This window comes from Vigna umbellata, chromosome 1 (assembly GCF_029865625.1).
Source record: "Vigna umbellata cultivar VRB3 chromosome 1, Vumbellata_1.0, whole genome shotgun sequence".
Lineage (NCBI taxonomy): Eukaryota > Viridiplantae > Streptophyta > Magnoliopsida > Fabales > Fabaceae > Vigna > Vigna umbellata.
Window position 1 is genome coordinate 41779841 of NC_142165.1, and position 8513 is coordinate 41788353.

General features: G+C 32.8%; 2 protein-coding genes across 2 annotated transcripts; both read left to right on the forward strand.

Annotated features, from left to right (window-relative positions):
* Positions 1-2119: 2119 nt before the first annotated feature.
* Positions 2120-3635, forward strand: LOC124823267 (1-aminocyclopropane-1-carboxylate oxidase 1). The gene is made up of 3 exons (XM_047295444.2): positions 2120-2462; positions 2552-2775; positions 2860-3635. The coding sequence occupies exons 1-3, from the start codon at positions 2361-2363 to the stop codon at positions 3452-3454; spliced, it is 921 nt and encodes a 306-aa protein (XP_047151400.2). The 5' UTR covers positions 2120-2360; the 3' UTR covers positions 3455-3635.
* A 2084-nt stretch (positions 3636-5719) lies between these two features.
* LOC124823268 (tetraspanin-2-like) lies at positions 5720-8306 on the forward strand. The gene is made up of 2 exons (XM_047295445.2): positions 5720-6294; positions 7736-8306. Exons 1-2 carry the CDS (start codon positions 5797-5799, stop codon positions 8045-8047), a joined length of 810 nt encoding a protein of 269 aa, XP_047151401.1. The 5' UTR covers positions 5720-5796; the 3' UTR covers positions 8048-8306.
* Positions 8307-8513: the final 207 nt, after the last annotated feature.

The following is an 8513-nucleotide window of genomic DNA, read 5'->3' on the forward strand; positions in this document are numbered from 1 at the left end:
AAAAGAATAATTTAAATCTATTATGGAATATCCATTTCAAGATTAAAAACACAAATAACAACTTAAAAAAGTTCAAATGCTAAAAACTCATTTATAAAAGATCTAAAAGTCCTTATACAAATATATAAATTTTTCTTAAAGATATTTTTACAAATGACCACCTTTGGATAAGGTCCAACACCGGTTTGGGTCATGTTTAAGATATTGATTTACATATTTTCAAGATTTGTTTATTAATTTATTTATACTATTCAATAATTATTATAAAATATTATTTGTATAATTAAAAAATTATAGTAATTATTTTTGTAACAAAATAACCATAAAAAATAAATAAATAATTATATTTTCGTATATTTTAAATTTACATAGCGTTCTTTTAAGCATATATTATAATTGTTCTTGACGATTTTTTACATTCCAAATTACTTTGGATGATTTTGTTGAAGTTATAATGCTTGTTATAGTATAGTTATAAGCTTTTGTTTCCTATTCCTATATTATAATAAAGTAAAGGATAAAGGTATTTTGACATCCAATTTTTTTTATTCTTATATTATCTTTCACTACCACTCACTCTTTCTTTTTATCACCATTTTATCCCTATCAATTTTTCTATACGAATTGTAAAGATACGTTTCTTCTTTTTATGTGTTTCTTTATCTGCGATAATACTTCGAGACTCTTTTAAGATAGATGAATTACCATTCACAATAAAATTTTCTAAAATTATAAAAAAATATTTATCTACTATGCGATAATGAAGTAATATCTTGAAGCTCTAGTAAAAAAAATATAGGCGGTAATCGGTGATATCTTTATCTACAAAAAAAAAATCACTTGACAATCTAAAATATGATTTTCTCAATTTTTTTTAAATAGTAATACATATTATTATAAAAAAGGAATATTGTGAATAAAATTCATTGAATACATAATATATAATTAGTTAATGTGAATGAAAGAAGTGAACGGGTAGAAAGTTAAAAAATAAAAGGGTCTTGAAGAAGTTTTCTTTACAGAAAGAATTGATTTTTAATATTTTTTAAACAATTTATAAGAACACCTACTTTATTTGCTGTCAAAAAGTGGAAACAAAAAGTTTTAAAACCTTTTTTTTATATGGATAATGATAGTTTAACAACATTTTTTTGACAACATTTTAACATCATCTACGTGTCATTTTGTGATTGGTCCATGTTAGTGTTTATGATTATTATTATTGATTATGGAATAATTTTGGACCAATCACAACATGACACGTAGATGATGTTAAAATGTTGTCAAAAAAATGTTGTCAAAGTATCATTATCCTTTTTATATTGTTATTATCAGTGAGACACGGTGAAAATTGAACCCGCAAGATTGATAGTATTATGTCCAAAATATTAAAACAATGAATTAATATGATTAAAATTCTAACAAATTTCAGGCTATATTTTTCTACACTACTATTTAACAATCATAAATATTATTATTTTATTTATATTTACTTTTATCAGCGAAATGTAACATTTTATAATTAAAATGAATGGTAAAGTAATAGTAATAGAAAAAGGTGATGTAAAATGATAATTTTTTTTAGTATACATATATAAAGCAAAAATAGGATCCAAAGTCGGCAAACAATGACCAAGCAAGCAGCCAAGATTCTTAATATATCGTCAGATTATATTCGCTGTTACTGTGGAGATTGAGCTAGAAACTTATGAAACCTGTCTCCTAGATTCTTAATATATCGTCAGATTCTTAATATATTCTTCATTTTCTACGTGTGCGACCTAAACTCTTTAAAATGAACATGTTTGTCTTATAACCCAGAAAAACCCAAAAAAGTCTTGGAATACTGTAATAATTTGATCATTATGTCATGCATGATGCATAGCTAAATCACCTAGAATCGAAAAGATGCAATAAAATAAACACTGGAGAGTGTGTGATCTTCATCGTAATCAGTAATATCATGTTGCAGCATTCAGCCAAAACCGCCCACTGCTTTGATTCGATCCACCCACATTCCTTTTGAACATTGTAGCAAGTGTTCGGTTTAATATACATAACTTTTTATTCACTTGATGAGTTGTTGATTTACATGAGAAAAAGCTTCTAGTTGAAAGTAAACGTCAGTTAAGATATTTTTGTGTAAATCAAAACGACGACTTAACGTAAGGTGAAGTTTTCGTTTGAGAAGAAAAGAACGAAAAACTTTATTTCAAAGGGAAAATCTGTTGACCATTGGCATAGAAGAGTAAAAGATGTACATGATCACATCCTTTCCCTTAGAATATATTTAAAATACCCTATAAATACCCCATTTCTGTAACATATACCTTCAACACAGAAACATCGAGTATCTAGTAATGGAGATCCCTGTGATAGATTTCAGTGAGCTCAATGGAGACAAGAGGGGTGACACAATGGCGCTATTGCACAAAGCTTGTGAGCAATGGGGCTTCTTTATGGTATAGAAAATGAAAAAGATGTTAATAATTAGTCCCTTTTGTTTTCTTCTTCTTCTTCATTCCTCCAATTATTGGATATATATATGCAGGTTGAGAACCATGAAATTGACACACAATTGATGGAGAAGGTGAAGCAGTTGATCAATACATACTATGAGGAAAACCTGAAGGAAAGCTTCTACCAATCTGGGATAGCAAAGAGGTTGGAGAAACAAGAGAATGCTTCTGATATAGATTGGGAAAGTTCCTTCTTCGTTTGGCATCGACCCACTTCCAGCATCAATGAAATTCCTAACATCTCTCAGGAACTCTGGTAACACATTCTTTAACACTCTTTCTACCATCCCAGTATCATGAGAAAAAGTTTTACATTCCACGTACTGTTTCTTAAACGCAGGCACGCAATGGATGAGTACGTTGAACAACTGGTGAAGGTGGGAGAGAAGCTATCTGAGGTGATGAGTGAAAATCTTGGTCTGCAGAAGGATTACATGAAGAAAGCATTTTCTGGAAGTGATGGTGATGGTCCTGCTGTGGGAACAAAAGTGGCAAAGTACCCTAAATGTCCACGTCCAGAACTTGTGAGGGGACTCAGAGAACACACAGATGCTGGTGGCATCATTCTACTGCTCCAAGATGACAGAGTGCCGGGTCTAGAATTCTGCAAAGATGGCAAATGGGTGAAGATTCCACCCTCCAAGAACAATGCCATTTTTGTCAACACGGGTGATCAAGTGGAAGTGTTGAGCAATGGCATATACAAAAGTGTGGTGCATAGAGTCCTGCCTGACAAGAATGGAAGCAGAATCTCCATTGCCACCTTTTACAACCCCATTCGAGAAGCCATTATTTCACCTGCTCCTAAGCTCTTGTACCCAAGCAACTTCCTTTATGGTGACTATCTGAAGCTCTACGGCAGCACCAAGTTTGGTGAAAAGGGTCCTCGATTTGAAACCATGAAGAACACGATCAATGGGAATATTCTGGCTTGAAAGTTGAAACTTTTAAGACCCTCTCAGTGTTTAACCCTCTGGGGTTGCTAAAATTACTACTATATAAGACACTTACTTTTGTCATACAAATGTTTCTTTTCTTTCCTGTTTGGTGTATGGCTTTGGCCGCTATAAGTATCAAATAGATACCTGTAAACGTGACCTTTGATTCCATATAAAGAAAAAGCTTTTAATATCGTGGTGTCTTTTCTTGGTTTTACTTTTTCTTTTCTCAACTTTTCTTTTCATGAAAAAAATATATTTTTACGTATGTAAATTTTTTACATTTAATAATTTTTTTTACTTTTTATTTTATTTTTAAAAAAACACAAAAATTCATGATGATTTTATTTTTATAACGTGTGTCAAATCAAATAAATATATCATCGTATCATTCCTCTTTGTATCAACAGTTAACTGCGTTATTGGTCTAAACAAGCCAACCGTGTGCTCCAATGCTTAATATTGGTAAGCTATAAAACTGATTTCAAGTGAAAAAAAAATCATAAATAAAACTCTTAAGTTAATTAAAAATTATGCATATACATTTTGTAATTTTTAATAAATTTGGTTTATCCATCAATGATAAAATGTATCCTACCCGTATTAAAATATATTGTTAAAATTTTTCTTGAAGAAAATGAAGCATCAAATGAGCAAATATCAACATTTGAGAATATTAAAAGCATAGCTAAGCTAAACATGATGCGAACTTAATTAGCATATATTTTATCAGGAGTAGTCCTCGCAAATAAAGTGAAGAATCACGACTATATATGTGCCATCTTAAAATGATACTTTCATGATTGAAAAAACCTATAGACCAAAAACTATACCTAGATATTAGTATTTCAACACACAAAAATTAAAGGTATGATAATAGGTAATAATTTGTAAGTTAATTTTTCTTATTATGGGTTTAAATGGAATTGGGTTAAAAAAATAAAAAAATACTAATTGTGGATTAAAATTAACATAATTCTCGGTTAATCTTAAAAAGATTTAAATTTGATTATGGATGAATTAACTTATTTTTATATTGGAAAAAAATAAAAGAATTTAAAACTAACTTATTTTTATGCGTTTTGGTTCATATTTTAGTAAATTTTATTCAATTTGATTTTTTTTCATGATATCATATAAATTGTTAACAAAAAAGTGTAAAAAGTGGATAATTTCTATGACCTAACAATATTTTATCTAAAGTGTATGTTGTGACATGACCATTCTCTTCTTATTCATAAACATTTAAGTTTCATGAACTCATAGTTGTCAGAGACATCGACAACTATAGAGATAAGCACAACAACTCCAAAAAGATTTTCAATTTATTGTGAAAAATGGATTATGAAAGAAGAAGAAGAATTAAATCTGTAACGGTGAAAAATGATTGCATTGTGAAGATGAAAAATGGAATGGGTGAAGGAATGGAGACCGAAAGTACAAATTGGTGAATGAAATATGTGTGAGTCAGATGATTGTTGATAATGGAAAGGAATTGAAAAGTGATGATTTCTGTGTGTGAATTATTGGAAAATTAATTTGATTGGGGAAGGGGTTGAAAAAAAATTGGATGCAGGTTTAGAGATTTTGTGTGCACAAGGAATTGTTGATTTTGTGTTAACAATGAAGGTCGAAAATTGGTGCATGCTTGAAGTGGATTCATATTTTATGGTGGTGCGATAAAGAAGATACGAGAGGTGCATGGCTATTCAAAGATAGATCTATGATTCTGGTATAGATATGTTTTTGTCTCGCGATGGTAGTGGACCATGATATTTTGCAACTCACCCAGACCACGTAAGCAAAAACCGCTTAGCTCATTCAAATACTTTCACTACATACACTCTTTCGTTAATAATTTAGATAATGTTACGAGAAAAGATTAAATTAAATAAAAAATATAGACTAAATTGAAAATAATAAAAAAAATGAAAACCTATTGAAAAAAATGGACTAGGTGACCAAATAAGTAATTAATACAAAAAAATGTATACATTTAACAACTCAAAATAATAATGTTTTAATTATATTTATTTAATTTTTTAGCTTAAAATGTTAATATATATTATTATATTATTAAAATGAGAGTAATATTTGGAACGGGTGTCAAAACATTATTTTTCTCAAAGAATAAAGTGTGATTGCGTGAGAAAGGGAGTAAGTTCTTTAAACTGAGATATTTGATTGTGTGAAGGAAAATCTCATATCCCATTATAATTTCCCCAGTGGGACCCTACGAGAGATAACCTGCGAACAAAAAGTAAAACAAATACAGATAAGTGATTAACTACACTGAATACAGTTGAAGAAGCATAGCAGAGTGAGAGAGGATTGGAATAATGGGTGTGAGCAACAACATCACCGCAGTTCTTAACTTTGTGGCCATCATATGCTCAATTCCCATCATAGCCTCCGGCATTTGGCTCGCCTCAAAGCCCGACAACGAGTGCGTCGCCAACTTCCGCTGGCCCATTCTCATAATGGGCCTCCTCATCCTCCTCGTCTCCCTCGCGGGCTTTGTCGGTGCCTACTGGAACAAACAGGGCCTCCTCGCCCTTTACCTCTTCTCCATGGCTCTCCTCATCGCCCTCCTCCTCATCCTTCTCGTCTTCGCCTTCGTCGTCACCAGACCCGACGGAGCCTACGATGTTCCCGGAAAAGCCTACAAGGAGTACAACCTCAGCGGCTTTTCTTCCTGGTTCAGGAACCGCGTCACCGGCTCCGGCAGCTGGCACAAGATAAAGCCCTGTTTGGCTGCTTCCGATGTCTGCACTAGGCTCACGCTCAATTACATCACCGCCGATCAATTCTTCGCTTCTCACATCTCCCCCTTGCAGGTTCCTTCCTAATGCTTTTACATACACCTCCATAATTTTCACCTAATCGGTTTACTCTTATCATTGAGTTCCTTCCAAGTACTTAGATTCTAAAATAGTATCAACTAAGTTTTTCTTAGAATTCAGCAACTAAATTTAACCAAAAAATAAAATCTTCTCAAGACATTTTTACCTGCGAATTTACTTTTCCTTTTGTACTCTCCCCGGCATTGAAACACTCAAAAGTACAAATTTAACAAGTGATTTCTTGGAAACAAGCAAGATTTAACTTGCGTAGAAATATTGCTTCTTAAAGTACTTTTTTTGTTCCTCAATTGTTGTTGCTGGACCCACATCACATGACACCACGTTGTGTCTTCAACAAGATTTTCAAATGGCTGAATTTGGGAACTATTTTTCTTCTTTCTAGGGATGTGGATTGGATCTATGAGCTTTTCTTAGTCTTCCATGTATACGGTTCTGATAAGATCACCGTGACCTTCCTTTCGTACCCGTATACTGTGTCCCATGGATTAGTTGCGAAGTTACTCGATTATCACGGTGGTTGGGAAATGATAGTAACCATCGGTTTTTAGATGAAACCGGTGGAGATTCTCAATTAGCATGGATTGTGTTCAAACTCTGCTGGAGCTATGATCTTAACATGCTTTGAGTTTTAAATTGTGGAACTAATTGTTATAGTTTTGTTTAGTGATAAACTTCATGTATCATATGAATTTTCCTTCTTACTCCTAGCTTGACCCACTAGTAGGGTGTGGATTAAGTTTTACTGCAAAATTTGATGTTAACACCAGCAGAACACGGGGTTCATATAAATCTAACCACCATATATGTCCATTTTACGTAACTTTCGATGTCACAAAATCAGCAAGATGAGAATGCCTCTTTAGAAGACATTAGAGACATCTTTTATTACCAGCGTGAGTGACAGCACATTGGTGCTTTGTGGGGCCTTTCCGGTATAATTGATCCCCGGAAAGTTGAATGCAGCTGAAATTGTCACTCATTGATTCACATGTAGAGAAATAATGCAAAATTTGGCCATATTAAATTAATCATCCAAGAAAGTCAAGATCATTGTTTTGTCGTTATAGCACAAGAAGATAAAGTTATATTATTGTTGCCTGCTGCTTGGTGGTGTGGTTTGGTAGCTAGTCACCCCTCTTCTCTTTTTCTGTCTAAGACTCCCAGTTCCATCTTTTATTAAATTTAACTGTACTTCTGTGTATTTTCATTTTGAACATTCGGATGTGTAATTTCAGTTCTATTTTTTAACTTAGCATTTAATATTTAGCATAAATAGTAATGTGACACTCTTATATTGCTCAGTCAGCATGTTGACATGATTTTCTATTGTGCTCTTACCATTTATATTAATACAGAACAGAAATTATTGTATAATTAAAATTGTGGTAATGAATTGGTTTGATTGATTTTACAGTCAGGATGTTGCAAACCTCCTACAGTTTGTGGTTACAGCTTTGTAAGCCCCATACTTTGGACAAACCCTGTGAATCCCACAGCTGATCCTGATTGCTACTCGTGGAACAATGATCAAAATCAACTATGCTACGATTGTAATGCGTGCAAGGCTGGTCTATTGGGTAACCTCAGAAAAGAATGGAGGAAAGCTAACATCGTTCTCATAGTAGCAGTGGTGGTCCTCATATGGGTCTATGTCATTGCTTGCAGCGCCTTCAGGAATGCACAAACAGAAGACCTCTTCACCCGTTACAAACAGGGTTGGGTTTGATCCTATTTACTCTCAATACTCGGAAGTTCTTTACGTAAGTTTTTGTTTTTTTGGTTATCGTTCTTTCTTGTCCCTGTAACTTCGTTAAAGTCTTTGTCTTTAGTGTACATATTGGAAGTAACACGGGTCTCGTTGCTCAGGGAAAACAGAGAATAGAATATTCTACCTATACTTTCTCTGAGTGTATGATTAGATGAAATATATATTGAGTTGTTATTGTACATTTTTGTTTTAAATAAACTTTGGTATTTCATGCTGCTGTTCAGAATCTTGATAATCACTTTTTTAAACACTTAATTAGATAAGTACAAAATGTAAGAGACCGGCACCACCGATTGTAAAAGTGCTTTTGAATTTGATGCTCTTAGATCTATGAATGGACGCTTGCGTATTTTTTTCGTAGGACCCAGTTTTTTTTCGATGTTTGGTACTATAATCCATGAAACCAGACAAGGGAACTCAATTT

Coding starts and splice junctions, on each gene's coding strand:
- LOC124823267 (XM_047295444.2), top strand. CDS start 2,361: ATGGAGATCCCTGTGATAGATTTCAGTGAGCTCAATGGAGACAAGAGG. Junction 2,463..2,551: donor AGCAATGGGGCTTCTTTATG/GTATAGAAAATG, acceptor ATATATATGCAG/GTTGAGAACCATGAAATTGA. Junction 2,776..2,859: donor AACATCTCTCAGGAACTCTG/GTAACACATTCT, acceptor TCTTAAACGCAG/GCACGCAATGGATGAGTACG.
- LOC124823268 (XM_047295445.2), top strand. CDS start 5,797: ATGGGTGTGAGCAACAACATCACCGCAGTTCTTAACTTTGTGGCCATC. Junction 6,295..7,735: donor CTCACATCTCCCCCTTGCAG/GTTCCTTCCTAA, acceptor TTGATTTTACAG/TCAGGATGTTGCAAACCTCC.